General features: G+C 37.9%; 1 protein-coding gene and 1 pseudogene across 4 annotated transcripts in view; one reads left to right on the top strand and one right to left on the bottom strand.

Moving 5' to 3' along the window:
• Positions 1-19,154, bottom strand: part of SCAPER (S-phase cyclin A associated protein in the ER) — a 600,702-nt gene that overhangs the window by 26,858 nt on the left and 554,690 nt on the right. For all 4 annotated transcript variants that reach the window (XM_037833320.1, XM_037833321.1, XM_037833318.1 and 1 more), the window contains exon 29: positions 528-677. In XM_037833320.1, coding sequence (XP_037689248.1) covers positions 528-677 — 150 coding nt within the window. The remainder of the gene's footprint in view (positions 1-527; positions 678-19,154) is intronic.
• LOC119531737 lies at positions 5,947-6,563 on the top strand (annotated as a pseudogene).

Raw genomic sequence — 19,154 nt, forward strand, 5'->3', positions numbered from 1 at the left:
AGAAACCAAATAGTCAAAACTGCTGAAAGGAAAACTTCTCTGGGAGACTCAAGGGAGAGAAACCCAGAGACTTGCCTTCTCCATCTCCTCTCCAACGCCATCTGGCAGCCTCTAAGCACCTAGACAGAAGCTAGGCACCAGGCTCTAATACTATTTGTAAACTGATCCAGGTGGAAAGATGCAAGCTTCCCCATCAAAACAAAAAAATAGATGCACAGGACATCAGCATGTGTGCTAAAGAATCTACATCGTAAGGGAGCAGATGCTTCTGTGAGGTATAAGAAGGATATTTTATTTAAAATATTTTATTTTTATAGCTCTAAGAGGGAGGCCCTAGGACTACTCTAGTGCTGATCAAATCTCTTTGGAGAGAAGCAGCCAGAGACATAGCCCTGGAACCCGGTAATGGGCCTCACACAGGACAGATGGGTTCCAGCAGGCTAGCCTGCCTTTTCTCACTTCAGTACCTCACACTCACACTCTCAGTGCTGGGAGAGCAGTCCAAGGAACTCTCCGGGGCCTCTTACCTGATTATCTGGGTGGCTGACAGTGAAGTAGCCCACGCAGATGATGACTTCATGAAGGAGGCTTTCACAGGAGACTTGGCTGCAGTGGCCCAGCAGGGAGCTGGCAATGTGCCGGAATGCAAGGGACAAGCCCTCTGCCCCTACAATAGACTGACAAAGACAAGGAGCAGTTAGAACTCTCCAGCCAGGGCTGCAAATCACAAAGCAAGACTGGGCCCTGTGTGCTTTCTGCCACAGTGCTGGCAAAGCATATGAAAGTTTTAGAGCACTATGTTTAACAATTCATTGAGGGCTTCTTGCTCTAATGAATAATCATAATAAATGCAAAGTTTAACCAGAAAAGGGAGAGAAAATAGAGCACAGAAGACCAAATGCCTGTATCATATGGGTCAAGACACTATCTGTAAATCTACCATTTAGCTAACTTCTAATATATCCTTTCTTTTTTCTGAAGGAGAAGATATTTTCTTGTACACAGGGATAAAAATAAGCTTTTAATTAGTTACCTATGTCAAATAAAAGGAAATACAAATAACAACTAGCTATTATTCAAATAAACAGCTTTAGAAACTCAAGGCTCCTTAGAGAGTGTAAAAACAAAATTAAAAACTCCCCCAAATCATCAAACCCCCTCAGCTCTGATGCTTCTGGGATCCTTTATCTAGACAGGCAAAGGGCTGTCGGCAGTGGGCCACGTGAGAGGAGAGTCCGAGTCTGTCTGTGCAGCCTGGAGTTTCTATTTAATAAACATGTCAAACAGACAGAGAGACAGGAGGGCAAAGGCGAGAGGCAGAGCCCACAGAATACACTCGCAGCCGTGCACTGGAATGAAGCACCAGTGCTGGCCTGTGGGAAAAGGCAGTATTTTAAACTCATCTTTTGATTTGAGGTCTTAGTGGGCTTGAACTAGGTCAGATACATTGTAGCCTTAGAAATTTCAATTAATTCATTTTGCCTAACAGCGGGTAAAACAGTCTTTTTAATGAGTGTTGCTAACCAAAATTACTGCTAAATTTTAAGAGTAACTTCTGTCTCAGTTTCACAGCCCAGAGACCAAAAAAAAAAAAAAAAAAAAAAAAAATTGTAAGAGACTTCAGGAAAGCTTTACTCCTTTAAATCAAGCAGTGACACCTTCTCAGTTCAGCTCTTATTTAATTAGTTGTGTCCAGCATGCCATGACCCAGTGCCCTCTGTTTAACCTTCACTGATAAGAGCAGGTCAAAGGGCATGTAAGTTTGAATATAAAAATTAAGCCAATTTTTCAAGGAAACTATTTCCTTTTCAGCCAGAATTAATTGCAAAGTCAGTACATTGATTTGTTTCTTGAGACCACCTTCAATTGTAAAAACTGTCAAAGTATATACAATATACAATATCCCTGATCTCAAGGCCATCTGTGCCAATATGAATTCATAGTGAAATGCCATTCTTTGTTGATGAGAGAAAAATACTTTGACAGTGTTATGAAATAGAAACAGCTAAGAAAATATTTTAAGGGACAACTTTTTGTTAATACTACACGATGGATTTCCATACAAAAGAAGCACACAGAAAGAAAGGTATTGGAGCACTGGGAATGCTGCATTCAGCTTCTGCCGACTTTCTCACTCAATGTCTCTAAGATGGTTTGGGTAAATTCCTCATCAGAAGCTGAGTCAACACACAATTCCTGAGTACCTGTGTCCATCTGCATCAATCAGGTCTGTGTGGGTAGAGGCTGTGTTGCTTTAGCTTGCTGAACCGAGTGCAGCAGTCAAAAAAAGTCACAAATCTTTGATTGTCTTCCCATGGAAAGGTGGGGCCTTGACCTGGTGAAGGCCTGTGACTGATTCAGTCAAATGAGTGGTTAATATACCACTAAGTGACTTCTGAAGTGGGGTCATAAAAAGCCTTCTGCTACTTCTGTCTGGTTCTCTCAGAACAGTTGATTTCTAAGTTTCCTCTCAGGACACTCCCACTTAGAATCCAGACAGAAGTCCAAGTCTTATGGGCCAACAGATAAACCTAGTCTTCATGTCATCCTAGCTCAGGCTTCAAACATGACAGTGAAGGAGCCTCCAGATAATTCCAGCTCCCAGCTATCTGAGCCAACCCTCTCTGCCCTGACATCATGTTGCTGAGACAAGCCATCTCCCCAGTGATGAGGCCTGTCTGAATTCTGGACCCAAAGAATATGTAATCATAATGAAATGGTTGCTGTTTTACCCCACTAAATTGTCTTGCCTGCCTGCCTCCCTCTCCTTCCCTGTCTTTCAGCTTTGATAAAGTTTGTAATGATCTTTAACAGGTGATAACAACATTATATCATGTTCTAGTCCTTATGAAAATATTTTTAAATGATAGCAAACTACTTGCATTTACTGAATATTAAATATGTTCACAACATACCTTGAGAAGTGGGGATGCTAATATGATATTTAAAAAAATTTTAACTAGAGAAGTTGTAAGTTTACAGAAAAATCATGTAAAAAATACAGTGTCCCATAAGCCCCTTATTATTGACACTTTGCATTAGTGTGGTCCCTATGTTACAACTGATGAAAGAATAGTAAAATTGTACTATTAACTATAGTTCATAGTTTATATTAGGTCTTTATTTTTTTCCAGAAACCAACCTGTTACTAACACCTTGCATGTGTGCCACATTTGTTATAATTCATGAAAGAACATTTTTATACTTGTACTATTAACTATAGTCCATTGTTTACAATAGGGTTCACTGTGTTATACAGTCCTTGTTTTATCTTTTAATTTTTATTCTAGTAAGTTATACACAACCTAAAATGGCCTCTTTTAACCACATTCACATATATAATTCAATGCTGTTAATTATACTCACAATAATGCACTACCATCACCACCATACAATTCTAAAGTTTAAAATCAACCTAAATAGAAATTCTGCACAAATTAAGAATTTACTCCCCATTCTCTATCCCCAACCCAGCCCTTGGTAACCTATATTCTAGATTCTAACTCTATATGAGTTTGCTTATACTACTTATTTCATATCAGTGAGATCATACAACACTTGTCATTTTGTGTTTGGCTTATTTCACATAGTATAATCTCTTCAAGGTTCATCCATATTGTCATGGGCATCATGAATTCATTCCTTTTTATGGCTATACCACATTTTGTTTATTCTAGTCATCAATTGATGGACCCTTGGGTAGCTTTTGTCTTTTGACAATTGTGAACAATACTGCTATAAATTGGTGTGCAAATTATCTGTTCAAGCTTTGCTTTAAAATCTTTTGGGTATATACCTGGTAGTGGGATTGCTGGGTCATATGGTAATTCTTAGATTTCTGAGGAACTGCCACACTGTCTTCCACAGTGGCTGCACCATTTTACATTCCTACAAGCAATGAATGAGTGTTCCTATTTCTCTACATCCTCTCCAACACTTGTTCTTTTCTTTTTTAATAGTAGTCACTCTAATGGATTTGAAATGTTATCTCCTTGTGGTTTTGATTTGCAATTGCCTAATAGCTAGTGATGCAGAACATCTTCTCGTGTTTTTTAGCCATCTGTATATCCTCTTTGGAGAAATGTCGATTCAAGTCTTTTGCCCACTTTTTAGCTAGGTTATTTTTCTTTTTGTTGTTAAGTTGAAGGATATCTTTATATATACTGGATATTAATTCTTTATCAGATATGTGGTTTCCAAATACTTTCTCCCATTTTATAGGCTGTCTTTTCACTTTCATGATAAAGTCATTTGAAGTACAAACATTTAAAATTTTGACGAGGTCCTATTTATTTTTTCTTTTCTTCCTTGTGCTTTTGGTGTAAAGTCTAAGAAACCATTGTGTAACACAAGATCCTAAGGATGCTTCCCTATGTTTTCTTCTTGGAGTTTGATAGTTCTAGTCTTATATTTAGATCTTTGATCCATATTGAGCTAATTTTTGTATATGATGTGATGTAAGGATCCGCCTTTTTTTTTTTCTTTTTTTTTGTGCAAATGGCAATCCAGTTTTCCCAGCACCATTTGTTGAAGAGACTATTCTTTCCCAACTGAGTGGTCTTTGCCACCTTGTCAAAAATCAGTTGGCTATAAATGTGAGAGCTGATTTCTGAACTCTCAGTTATATTCCATTGGTCTATATGTCTGTCCCAGTGCCATTACAATGCTGTTTTGATTACTATGCCTTTGTAATACATTTTAAGATCAGGAAGTGTGAGTCCTTCAATTTCATTATTTTTCAGATGGCTTTATCTATTTGGGGCTCCTTATCTTTAAATACAAATTTGATGACTGGCTTTTGCATTTCTTCAAAGAAAGATGTTGGAATTTTGATTAGAATTGCACTGAATCTATAACTCCTTTGAGAAGTACTGACATCTTAATGATATTTAGTTTTCTAACCCGTGAACACAGAATATCCTTCCATTTATTTAGGTCTTCTTTAATTTCTTTTAGCACTGTTTTGTAGTTTTCTATGTACAAAACCTTTATATCCTTGGTTTGATTTATTCCTAGATATTTGATTCTTTTAGTTGCTATTGTGAATGGAATTTTCTTCTTTATTTCTTGTTCCAATTGCTTACTGTGTATAGAAACACTACTGATTTTGGGGTGTTGACCTTGTACCCCACCACTTTACTAAATTCATTATTAGCTCTTGGGGCTTTATTGTGGATTTCTCAGGATGTTCTGTATATAGGATCATATCATGTACAAACAGGGAAAGTTTTACTACTTCCTTTCCCATTTGGATGCTTTTGATTTCTTTTTCTAGCCTAATTGCTCTGGCAAGAACTTACAACACAGTGTTCAATAACAGTGGTGACAGTGGGCTTCCATATCTTGTTCCTGAACTTAGAGGGAAAGCTTTCAAGTACTTCACCATTAAGTAAGATGCTAGCTATGGGCTTTTCATATATGCCCTTTATCACGTTGAGGAAGTTTCCTTCTATTCCTGGTGTTCTAAGCGTTTTTATCAAGAAAGGGTGATGTGTTTTGTCAAATGACTTTTCTGCATCGATGACATGATCATGCATTTTTTCCCCTTCATTCTGTTAATGTGGTGTATTACATAAATTGATTTTCTTATGTTGAACCAACCTTGCATGCCAGGGATAAATCCCACTTGGTCATGGTGTGTAATTCTTTTAATATGCTGTTGGATTCAGCTTGCTAATATTTTTCTAAACCTTTTTTATTGTGAAATAAAACATACAGAAAAGTTATAACTTTCAAAGTATGGTTTAACAAGTAGTTTTAGAGCAAATTTCAAAGTATGGTATGGGTTACAGTTCCATAATTTCAGTTATTTCCTTCTAGTTGTTCTAATACACTAGAGACTAAAAAAAATCAATATAATGATTCAGTAGTCATAATCCTTTGTTAAATCCTACCTTAGGCAGGAGCCAGTCTGAGTGCCGACACTCTTCTCCGACCGAGCGAGCCGCTGACCCGCCAAGCAAAATGGGAAATGAGGCAAGTTATCCTTTGGAAATGTGCTCACACTTTGATGCTTATGAAATTAAAAGGCTAGGAAAGAGATTTAAGAAGCTTGATTTAGACAACTCTGGTTCTTTGAGTGTGGAAGAGTTCATGTCTCTGCCTGAGTTACAACAGAATCCTTTAGTACAGCGAGTAATAGATATATTCGACACAGATGGGAATGGAGAAGTAGACTTTAAAGAGTTCATTGAGGGAGTCTCTCAGTTCAGTGTCAAAGGAGATAAGGAACAGAAGTTGAGGTTTGCTTTCCGTATCTATGACATGGATAAAGATGGCTATATTTCCAATGGGGAACTCTAGGTGCTGAAGATGATGGTGGGGAACAATCTGAAAGATACACAGTTACAGCAAATTGTAGACAAAACCATAATAAATGCAGATAAGGATGGAGATGGAAGAATATCCTTTGAAGAATTCTGTGCCATTGTAGGTGGCCTAGATATCCACAAAAAGATGGTGGTAGATGTGTGACTCTTTTAAGAGTATTACCCAACACTTTTGCTTTCTTCTCCATCTCTGAAGTTCTGCTCAAGACGTCCAGCAATGCTCTGTGTGTATTTAAGTGGAAGTATTTTTCTCTGTGAAGCCACATTTTCCAACTTGAGCCTCATGAAGCCAACTAAGTGTTATTGAACTCTAATTCTCTCAATAACTCAGTGTAGCACTTTAGAGTCTGAAGGACAGCAAGATGAAAAGAGCATATCAATGTGGTGGAGAAAGGGAAGGGGTTGGCTTTTTAATTTATTTTTCTTCATCTTTTATGACAAGAAAGTATCTATATATACATATGTAAATATTTATATATAGATATATCTAGCTTTCTATATATGTAGTAGGTTGGCTTTAATTTAATATACTTGATTCAGAAACAAAATGATAGAGTACAAAAATGCCAAGCAGAACATAAAAGTTCAAAATCATGGATATATACATCCTTACTTTTATTTCACACAGTTTTATATATAGATAGAAGATTGTACAATTTGAGCTGGGTGTTAAGCCAGCTATTTTCCTTTTCCCGTGCTTTCTCCTTTGAGAGATTGACAAAGCATTTGTTAATGTCCTATTATTTACCTTAATTACATTTTTGTAACAAAAGAGTCTGTAACTTTATTTATACCTACAAATATATATATCCAGGGATTATGTCTCATTGCTGAACAGCTTTTAATATATCTCTGCCTGAGAGAATATAGTTCAATGCTATTGCCAAGAGCTAGTTCTTATGTTCATGTAGTGACTGCATAATGCTGGTGGCTGCTTTATTCTGTTACTTCATAACTAGGAGCCATGAAGTTTATTAAATGTCCCTAAGTAAATGTAAATTATGTGTAATTGCTATTTTATACAAGAAGACCAGAAGCTGTCTGAGGCAATCATGGTTAATCTTATGCATTACTTAGTGAAGAACACCTGAATAATCATGTAACTGCTTAGGATAGCCATTTTTTTGTTTCATTACATGGGTAAATGATTTGTCATTAAACTTATGTTTGAACCATAAATTTCCCTTCTGTGTTTCAGAAGATCTTGCAACTAATCTAATTTACTGGTGATATTTAATGTGCATGTACAGATCTAAACACCCACACATATTTGTTATTTAAATAGGAGAAATTCTGTTTATCTGTATGCCACAGAAGAGCAAAATTTTATCCCAATATAAACCTCTTAAGTTTCTTTACCACAGGCATAGAGTGCATGACAGCTTTATTCCTTTATTTGCCCACATAATTCATAATGAATGATAACTTAATAAATTTGTGTGATATAAAAGTAGCTTGTCATGTTCCACCACTTGATATTATCCCTTCCCTTTTCTGCAAAGGTACTATTGGCTGGAAGAAAAACATTTTGGTTAGCTTTCTAGGACAGTAGTCTTTCCCTATAGAGTTTTTCTATTTAAAAAACTGGTTTTATAATCATGAGTGGAAAAGGGCAGGCTGAATCAAGGTGACTGAATCAAATTGAGCACACCTGTCTGCCAACGCTGTTCCTTCAACTGAGTGCTGCACATCATGGGCTCTGTCTGTGAGAGAAAAATCCCGGTTCTTGGTGTCCTTGCATGACATGGAGTTTTGCATGCAGATCGATTTAAAATGTACCTCTTGTGTACATAATTTGCATAATTTTAAAAAATGTTGCCAAATTTTGGAAATGTTAATGTTCAAACTGAAAATCTCCACTACATGTAACTTTCTTCCTCTGGATCAGTACATGCTTTATAATCCCAGCCAGTGGTTTGATCTCTTCCAGTGTCAACTGCCATGTGCTCTGCTTCAAGGGGGAACTTGTCTTTTGTGAATTTTTTGTACATAAGTATTTGTTACAAATATTTTAGCAAATGCTTTCTATTTCTCTTGATTGTGCATATCTTGGCTGGTGTTACAGAAAATAGTGCAAACATTATTTCCTTACTGGGGAATGAGGGTTTTTTCTTTTTTTAGTTTGTGTGTGTATGAGGGAGGGGGAGGGGTGGTTTATGTTGAATGTTTAGTTTTTCTTCTGCATGATATATCATGATGTGGGATCTTTAGAAAACTTCACACTGTATGAATAAAAAAATAAAATATTTGAAACTTGAAAAAAAAAATCCTATCTTATCTGTTGCTACTTCTCCCTCTCATTTGATCACTGTCTTAATCTTCAGGGATATCTTAGCAATGGCCACTCTAACTTGTTCATATTGAAAAGGGAAGTTGACACTATGGGGAAGGGGGATGCAGCTGACTGATGTTTTTGAAGAGACTGGTGCCTGTGGGTTTTGGTATTTATCTGGCATAGGAACAATCTTGAGATTTTAATTTTCTGAAAAATAAACTTAGTGAATTAAACTTCTATAGAGTCTCAGGGACCATATTCTGTAGCATTTTTGGGAATACAGTTGGTTTGGGCTTGGTATACCGACAATTTGCAATTTATCTGGATGAAGCCTGATAAGAATAACCTCCAGGATGGCCTCTCAACTCTATTTGAAATCTCTTAGCCACTGAAACCTTATTTTGTTACATTTCTTTTCCCTCTTTTGGTCAAGAAGGCATTCTCAGTCCACGATGCCAGGGCTAGGGTCATTTCTGGGAGTCATGTCCCACATAGGGGGAAAGTAAAGAATTTATTTGCAGAGTTGGGCTTAGAGAGGGAACAACAAAAGAGGTTCTCTGAAAGTGACTCTTAGGCATAGTTATAGGTAGGCTTAGCCTCCCCTTTACAGCAGTAAGTTTCATAAGAGCAAGCCTCAAGATCGAGGGCTTACTTATAAAGCAGGAAGGCCCTAATTCCACACAGCATATATTCTGTCCAAAATAATCAATGTCTCACATTATCCTCATTTAAATGTACAATCATCATCACTATCAATTTTAAACAATTATCATAATCCCAAACACCCGATAATTCTTATCCCCACACCCAATTATTTACCCCTAGTATTGGTGTGGTACTAGCAAGGTATTCCTATTAAATACAGTCCATAGTATGCAATAGGTAGTTTTTCCCATATACCAGTCTGTTGTTAACTCTTTGTACAAGTGCCATACCTTAGAAATAAATCACGCAAGTACTTATTTCTATTTGTAGTGCTAATCTGTGGGATACATGACTTTAAACAACCCGTTTCAATCATGTTCTCTTTCAATACAGCACTGATACCTATAATCCCATTGTTTCGATTTGCTAAAGCTCCTGGAATGCAATATACCAGAAATGGATTGGCTTTTACAATGGGGGTTTATTAGTTCACAAATTTACAGTTCTAAGGCCAGGAAAATGTCCTAATTAAGGCATCAACAGGACAATATCTTCTCTGAAGAAAGGCCAATGGCATCTGGGGTTCCTCTGTCACATGGGAAGGCACATGGCCGGAGTCTGCTAGTCCTTTCCTGGGTTTAGCTTCTGGTATCTGTGACTCTCTCCAAAATGCTTCTGGGCTTCTATCTTAGCTTCTCTCTTTTAGCTTCTCTCTTAGCTTCTCCTGGAGACAAACTCTAGATTATAAATGTTAGCTTCTCTGAGCTCTCTCCAAAATGCTTCTGCCTTTTATCTTCTCATAGAGGTCTCCAGCAAGGGAACCAAGACCCACCCTGAATGGGTGGGGTCACATCCCCATGGAAACAACCTAATCAGAAAGTCCTACCCACAGTAGGTCTGCCCCCACAAGATTGGATTAAAAGAACATAGTCTGGAGTACATAACAGATCCAAACCAGCATACCCATTAACAAACTATCATCACCCCTGTCCATTACCATACCTTTAAGTTCAACCTCATTAACAGGTCTGTACATATTAAGTAATCACTCCTGCTTCTCTAGCTCTGTCTATCTCTTGGTCCCCTATATTCTACATTTTAAGACACTGATTTTACATTATTCAGGGTGTTCATATTAGTGATACCATATAATATCTCTCCTTTTGTGTCTAACTTATTTCACTAAGCATTATGTCCTCAAGGTTCATCCATGTTGTCACGTTTCAGGACCTCATTCCTTCTTACTGCTGCATAGTATTCCATCATCTGTATACAACACATTTTGTTTATCTACTCGTCTGTTGAAGGACACTTAGATTGTTTCCATCTTTTGACAATTGTGAATAATGCTGCTATGAACATCAGTGTGCAAATGTCCGTTCATGTCACTGCTTTCAGATCTTCTGGGCATATACCGAGTAGTGGAATTACTGGGTCGTAGGGTTAACTTGGTATTAGTTTTCTGAGGAACTGCCAAACTGTCCTTCACAGTGGCTGTACCATTATACATTCCCACCAGCAGTGGATGAGTTCCAATTTCTCCACATCCTCTCCAGCATTTATAGTTTCCTGTTTGTTTAATGGCAGTCATTCTTATAGGTGTGAGATATCTCATTGTGGTTTTGATTTGCATTTCCCTAATAGCTAAAGAAGATGAACACTTTTCCTGTGCTTTTTAGCCATTTGTATTTCCTCTTTGGAAAAATGTCTTTTCATATGTTTTGCTCGTTTTATAATTGGGCTGTTTGTACTATTGTTGAGTTGTGGGATTTCTTTATATACACTGGATATCAGTCCCTTATCAGAAACATGATTTCCAAGTATTTACTCCCACTGAGTTGGCTGCCTCTTCACCTTTTTGACAAAGTCCTTTGAGGCATAGAAGAATCTGATTTTGAGGAGTTTCCATTTATCTACTTTCTTTCATTGCTTGTGCTTTGAGTGTAAGATCTAAGAAGCTACTTCCTATTACTAGGTCTTGAAGATGTTTCCCTATATTTTCTTCTAGGAGTTTTATGGCACTGGCTCTTATATTTAGGTCTTTGATTCACTTTAAGTTAAATTTTTGTATAAGGTGTGAGGTAGGGGTCCTCTTTCATTCTTTTGGATATGGATATTTAGTTCTCCCAGCTCCAATTGTTGAAGAGACTATTCTGTCCCTATTCAGTGTATTTGGGGGCCTTGTCAAAAATCAATTGACCATAAATCTGGGGGTCTATTTCCAAACTCTCAATTTGATTCCATTGATTAATATGCCTGTCTTTGTGCTAGTACTATGATGTTTTGACAACTGTGGCTTTATAGTAGGCTTTTAAGTCAGGAAGTATAAGCCTTCCCACTTCATTCTTCTTTGTTAGGATGTTTTTGGCAATTCAAGACCCCTTTTCCTTCCAAATAAATTTGATAACTAGCTTTTCCAAGTCTGCAAAGTAGATTGTTGTAGTTTTGATTGGAATTGCATTGAATCTGTAGATCAATTTGGGTAGAACTGACATCTTAATGTTTAGCCTTCCTATCCATGAACACAGAATATCTTTCCACCTCTTTAGGTCCTCTTTGATTTCTTTTAGTAAAGTTTTGTAATTTTCTATGTAGAGGTCTTTTACATCTTTGATTAAGTTTATTCCTAGATACTTGATTTAGTTGCTACTGTGAATGGATTTTTTTCTTGATTGCCTCTTCAGTTAGGTCATCAATAGCATACCGAAACATTAATGATTTTTGCACATTAATCTTGTATCTGCCACTTTGCTGAATTTGTTTATTAGCTCAACTAGCTTTGTTGTCAATTTCTCAGGATATTCCAAATATAGGATCATATCATCTGTAAATAATGAAAGTTTTACTTCTTCCTTTCCAATTTGGATGCCTTTTATTTCTTTTTCTTGCCTAATTGCTCTGGTTAGAACTTCAAGCACAATGTTGAATTTTAGTGGTGACAGTGGGCATCCTTGTCTCATTCCTTATCTTAGGGGGAAGGCTTTCAGTCTCTCACCATTGAGTACTATGCTGGCTGTGGGTTTTCCATATATCTCCTTTATCATACTGAGGAGGTTTCCTTTGGTTCCTTCCTTTTGAACTGTTTTTATCAAAAAAGGATGCTGAATTTTGTTGAATGCTTTTTCAGCATCTATCAAGATGATCACTTGATTTTTCCCTTTTGATGTGTTAATGTGTTGAATTACGACTGACTTTATGTTGAACTACACTTGCATGCCTTGAATGAACCCCACTTGGTCGTAGTGTATAATTGTTTTAACGTGCCTTTGTGATTCCCAGGCTTCCAAGTGGATCAATCTCGGGCTGTGGGGCTGTGAGTTTCACTTTCTGCAGCCCTCAGCCTGCTCAGAGGGGAGCTTTTAATCAGCCTACAAGATCCCTGCCCACTGTATGCCTGCAGGCCTCTGGGGTGGGGAAGGTGCTCCTGGTGCTTCTGTGTGGCATCCTCCTTTGTCCCCGCCTCTCTACCTGTGCATGCCACAGGCCTCCACAAGAAAGGGACACATTCAGTGGAATACAGACTCTCTATCTTGCCTGCCAATTATCAGATCAGCTCTGCTCAGCTCTTTGTCCCCTATCCTCCTGAGGGGAGGGCCCCCACAGTCCTCCCTAGAGCCAGGCCCCCGCAGCAGCCCACCTCAGGGCTGAGGGGTAAGCATTGTGTACTGCACCAAGGTTTCTGTGTGAGCAACACAAGTCTGTGGGTTTCCAAATTCCCTCATGGGAGCTCTCAGCTGTGGGACTGAGAATGATTATCTCCCCAGCTGGTTGCAGAGATGGGAGTGTGGATGTATGGAGCTCCTCCCTCTCCCACTCCGGACTGCACATAGCTGCCAGCCTCAGTAGCAGTCATGATCGAATAAACTCACCCCATCCTTTCAGTCATAATTTCTCTGCTTTTTCATCCAGGTCCCCCTCTATATATTGTAGATGTCCTTCCTGGCCGCTCATACCCTGGAACTGCTGTCCTGATCGTTTTCTGCCTTTTCTTTAGTTATTCCATGGGGGAGAAGTTTTGCTCTGCCTCTCCTATTCTACCATCTTCCCGGCAGCCACCTCTATTCTAGGTTGCTAGTATTTTGTTGAGGATTTTTGCAACTATATTCATCAGAGATATTGGCCTGTAATTTTCTTTTCTTATGGTATCTTCATCCGGCTTTGGTATGAGAATGATGATAGCCTTGTAGAATGAGTTAGGGAGTATTCCGTCTTCTTCATTTTTTCGGAAGAGTTTGTGCAGAATTGGAGCTAACTCTTCCTGGAATGATTGGTAGAATTCACCTGTGAAGCCATCTGATCCTGGGCATTTCTTTGTTGGGAGGTTTTTGATTACTGATTCAATCTCTTTACTAGTAATTGGCTTGTTGTGATCTTCTGTTTCTTCTTGGGTCAATGTACGTAGTTTTTATGTTTCTAAGAATTTGTCCACTTCATCTAGGTTATCTAATTTTTTGGCATACAGTTGTTCTAAGTATCCACTTGTAGTCCTCCTTATTTCAGCACCATCAGTACTATTATCCCCCTTTTCACTTCTGATTTTCATTATTTGTATCCTCTTTCATTTTTCTTTGTCAGTCTAGCTAAAGGTTTGTCTATTTTGTTGATCTTTTCAAAGAACCAACTTTTAGTTTTGTTGACTCTACTCTTTTTTTTTTAATTATTCTCTATTTCACTTATCTCTAATCTTTGTTATTTCCTTCCTTCTACTTGGATTGGGCTTAGTTTGCTCTACTTTTTCTAGTTCTTCCAGGTTTCAGGTTAGGTCTCTGATTTGAAGTCTTTCTTCTTTTTTATTAAAAGCATAGAGCTATAAATTTTCCTCTCAGCTCTGCCTTTGCTGCAACTCATAATTTTAGTATGTTGTATTTTCATTTTTGTTCATCACAAGATATTTCCTATTTTTGCATCTAATTTCCTTTTTAACCCATTAGTTAAGAGTATGTTGCTTATTTCTACCTATTTGTGAATTTTCCCTTTTTCCTTCTGTTATTGATTTCTAGGTTTATTCCTTATGGTTGGAAATATACATTGTGTGATTCAGTATTTTTTAATTTATTGAGATTTGTTTTGTGATCCAACATATGGTCCATCCTGGAGAATGATCCAAGTGCACTTGAGAAGAATGTGCATTCTGTTTTCATTGGGTGCAGTGTTCTATATATGTCTGTTAGGTCTAGTTGATTTAGTGTATCATTCAAGTCCTGTAGTTCCCATATTGAAATTCTGACTAGATGTTCTATCCATTATTAATAGTAATGTGTTAGTCTCCTACTATTAATGTAGAACTGTCAATTTCTCCCTTCAAATCTGTTAGTATTTGTTTCATATATTTTGGGGCTCTGCTGTTAGGTGTGTATATAATTGTTACATCTTCCTGTTGAATTGCACCCTTTATCAGTATGTAATGACCATCTTTGCCTCTTGGAACTGTTTTTGACTTAAAATCTATTTTATCCAATATTAGTATAGCCACCCCAGCTCTATTTTGGTTACTACTTGCATGGTATATTATTTTTCCATCCCTTCACCATCAGCCTACTTGTATCTTTCACTTTAAGGTGAGTCCCTTGTGGAAAGCATATAGTTGGGTCATGCTTTTTTTTTTTTAATCCATTCTGCCAATCTCTGCCTTTTCACTGGACAGTTTAATCCATTTACATTTAAAGTCACTATTGATAATACAGGTCTTTCTTCTGCCATTTTGCTATTTAGCCTTTGTAAATCTTATACCTTCTTTTTCTCTAACTTCTGTTAAAACCTACTTTTATATTTATTTGCTTTGTTGTGTTGTATCATATTGAATGCCTTCCCATTTCTATCTGGATATATTTTCCATCTGTTTTCCTTGTGGTTACCACAGGGTTAACATTTAACGTCCTAAATATGTAACAGTTATATCTGGTTTGATACCAACTTAACTTCAAGAGCATGCACATATACTTTTCTTATACCCCCTGTTCTAGCTTGCTAATAATGCTGCAGAATGCAAAACACCAGAGATGGATAGGCTTTTATAAAACGGGGGTTTATTTCACTACACAGTTACAGTCTTAAGGCCACAAAGCGTCCAAGGTAACACCTCAGCAATCGGGTAGCTTCACTGAAGGATGGCCAATGGCGTCCGGAAAACCTCTGCTAGCTAGGAAGGCAGCTGGCGTCTGCTCCAAAGCTCCGACCTCAAAACGGCTTTCTCCCAGGAAGTTCCTCTCTAGCAAGCTTGCTCCTCTTCAAAACATCACTCCCAGCTGCACTCCCTTTCCTCCCCCTGAGTCAGCTCATTTATATAGCTCCACCGATCAAGGCCCACCCTGAATGGGCGGGGCCACACCTCCATGGGAACATCTCATCAGAATCATTTCCCACAGCTGAGTGGGGCACATTCCAACAAATCTAACCAGCACCAAAAACGTCTGCCCCACACAAGACTACAAAGATAATGGCATTTGGGGGACACAATACATTCAAACCGGCACACCCCCTGTTCCCATCATTTTTTTTTGTACTTGTTACCACTTATATCTTTGCACACTGTATATCCAAAAAGCTAAATGTAGCATTACTTTTATGCATTTGCGTTTTAGCACGTGTAGGGAGTAAGAAGTGGAGTTACATACCAAACAATATAATACAATAATCCTGGCATTTACAGTTACCCAAATGGTTACCTTTATCACAGATCTTTATTTCTTTATGCTGCTTTGAACCACTGTCTAGTGTCCTTTCATTTCAGTCTGATAAACTCCTTTTAGCATTGCTTGTAGGGCATGTCTAGTGGTGATGAACTCCCTCAGCTTTTGTTTATCTGAGAATGTCTAAATCTCTCCCTCATGTTTTTTTTTTTTTAACAGTCTTATTCACACACATAGACTCCATCTGAAGTGTACAATCAATGGCTTGATGGCTCTCAGTATAATATCAGAGTTGTGCATCAATCACCACAATCAATTTGAGAACATTTTCAATGCTCCAAAAAGAAAAATCCCATTCCTCATATACTCCCCTATTATTGACAATTAGCATTGGTATGGTACCTTTGTTACAACTAATGAAAGAATATTACAATATTACTGTTAACTATAGTCCATAGTTTGCGTTAGTTGTATTTTATCCCACATGCCACCCTATTATTAACTCCTTGTAATAGGGCCATACATTTGTCATCAATGACACAGGGTTCACTATGTTATACAGTCCTATGCTTTATCCTCTAGCTTTCCTTTTAGTGATATACATGACCCTAAACTTCCCCTTTCATCCACAATCACACCCATAATTCAGTGCTGTTTATTACACTAACAATAATGTGCCACCATTACCTCTATCCATTTCCACAAATTTATATTCAATCTTATTGAAAATTCTGCACAAATTACACACCTGTCTCCCATTCTCTACCTTCTTCTATCTCCTGGTAACCCATTCTCCAGATTTTAACTCCATGAGTTTGCTCATTATAATTAGTTCATATTAGTGAGACCATACAATATTTGGTCTTTTGTGTCTGGCTTATGCACTCAACGTAATGTCCTCAAGGTTCATCCAAGTTGTTGCAAGTTTCAGAACTTCATTCCTTCTTAGAGTTGAATAATATTTCATTGTATGTATATATCACATTTTGTTTATCCATTCATTGGTTGATGGACACTTGGGATGTGCTCCCTCATTTTTTTTTTTTTTTCATTCAACAGATTTTTCTTTTAATTAGGGCAGTTGTGGGTTTACAGAACAATCATGCATAAAATACAGGATTCCCATATACCACCCTGTTATTCACACCTTGCCTTAGTGTGGTACATTTTTTTACAATTTATGAAAGCATATTTTAAAATAATTGTACTATTAACTATAGTCCATGGTTTAACTTAGAGTTCACTGTTTAATAAGTAGTGCAGTTCCATGGGTTAAAAAAAAAAATTATTACATTCACAATGTTGTGCCCCCATCACCACCATCCATTACCAAAAAAAATTCCTTCTTTCCAAATAGGAATTTTGTACATTTTAAGTCTTAACTCCCTACTCCTAGCTGGTCTCCTAGTAACCTATATTCTAGATTCTGACAGTATGAGTTTGAGTATTCTAATTATTTCATATCAGTGAGATCATACAATATTTGTCCTTTTGTGTCTGGTTTATTTCACTCAACATGATGTCTTCAAGGTTCATGCATGTTGTGGCACGTATCAGAACTTCATTTCTTTTTACAGTTGAATAATATCCCGTTGTGTATATATACCACATTTTGTTTATCCATTCATTGGTTGATGGACAATTGGGTTGCTTCCATCTCTTGGAACTGTGAATAATGTTCCTAAGCAGGGACTTGAACTGATATTTTCAATAGATGTTAATTAAACGAGGCCTTTGACAGGGGTCAGAGATTTAAGGAAATGGGTCCCAAACCTGTCTGTGGCTGGAATCACCTGGGAAGCTTCAAAAGATGCTAATGCCTGCGTTGCAGCCCCAGAGATTTTGGTTTAATCGGTCTGGGGCATGACTTGGACTTTGGAATTTTAAAAACGATCTCCACATGATTCTGATGTGCCCAAGAGTTTGGGAACTGCTGCTCTAAGGGCTTTCTTCTTCATCTGTAGCAAGGAGATACTTTTACCCCCTTGGGCACATATTCTAGCCTCTAATGACCAGGAGCAGAGGTTTTTTTTTTTTTTTTTTTTTTTTGGTAAACGAAAGTGACTTGCCCACCTTTTCCTTTTCTGTTGTAGAGGACACCGTGAGAGAAGATAGACACAATCTCTGCCCAAATGGCGCTTTGGACCTGGCAGGGGAGACAGAGAGCAGCTAAGCCATTACCAAAGAAAAAAGGCAGAAGCTGTGAGCCCGGGGTGTTCGGTGGTGGGGCTGCAGTGGGGAGTGACAGGGCAGGTGGGCAGAGAGGACCCTGACGGTGAGAAGAGATGGTCCTTCCGATTGTGTCCTGCAGCCCTCTCGGCATCTTGCCTGTGTGCATTTCCCACCAGGTGGGCCACTCATAGTTTATTCAATGCACAGATATTACCTGAACGCCTGTATGCCCTGCATGATGCTAGGCCTGGCAGTGAACTAGACAGCAGAGGGCTGGGTGTGAAAAGTAAAAGAACTACCTCACTCCACCCTATAATATCTGGTGTTCTCCCTCATTTTTGAAAGAGAATCTTGCCAGATATAAAATTCTTGGCTGGCAGTTATTTTCCTTCAGCATTTTAAGTATTTCAACCCACTGCCTTCTTTCCTCCATGGTTTCTGATGAGAAATTGGTACTCAATCTTATTGGGACTCCTTTGTATGTAACACATTGCTTTTCTCTTTCAGCTTTCATAACTCTCTCCTTATCCTCTAAATTTGCTAGTGTAATCAATATATGACAGGGTATATTTTCTTCTTTTTTATCCTGTTGTGTTCTCTGAGCTTCCTGGAAGTGTATATTATATTCACGTCTCTCTTTCTTCTTCTGGAACTCCCATTATGCGTATACTGATGTGCTTGATGGTGTCCCATAGCTATATTAGGCTATTTTCATTTTTAATTTTTCTTTTTCCTTTATGCTCCTCAGCCTGACTTTGTTCAAGTGTCTTGTCTTCAAGTTCACTGATTCTTTCTTCTGCCAGCTCCAATCTGTTCCTGAAATCCTCCTGGGCATTTTTTGTTTCAGTTATTGTGGCCTTAAACTCCAGTAGTTCTGTTTGGTTCCCTTTTAAAATCTCTATCACTTTCCTCAGACTCTCATATTGGTCATTCATTGTTTGCCTGATATCCTGTAATTCTTTCTCTGTACTTTTCTTCACCTCTTTGAGCATTTTTAAGATTATTTTTTAAAAGGCTTTGTTTGGTATTCACATTATTGTCTTCTTTGTGTTTTCTGTATTTTTATCGTTTTCTTTTGGATGGGCCATCATTTCCTGTTTCTTT

This window comes from Choloepus didactylus, chromosome 4, assembly GCF_015220235.1.
Source record: "Choloepus didactylus isolate mChoDid1 chromosome 4, mChoDid1.pri, whole genome shotgun sequence".
NCBI lineage: Eukaryota > Metazoa > Chordata > Mammalia > Pilosa > Megalonychidae > Choloepus > Choloepus didactylus.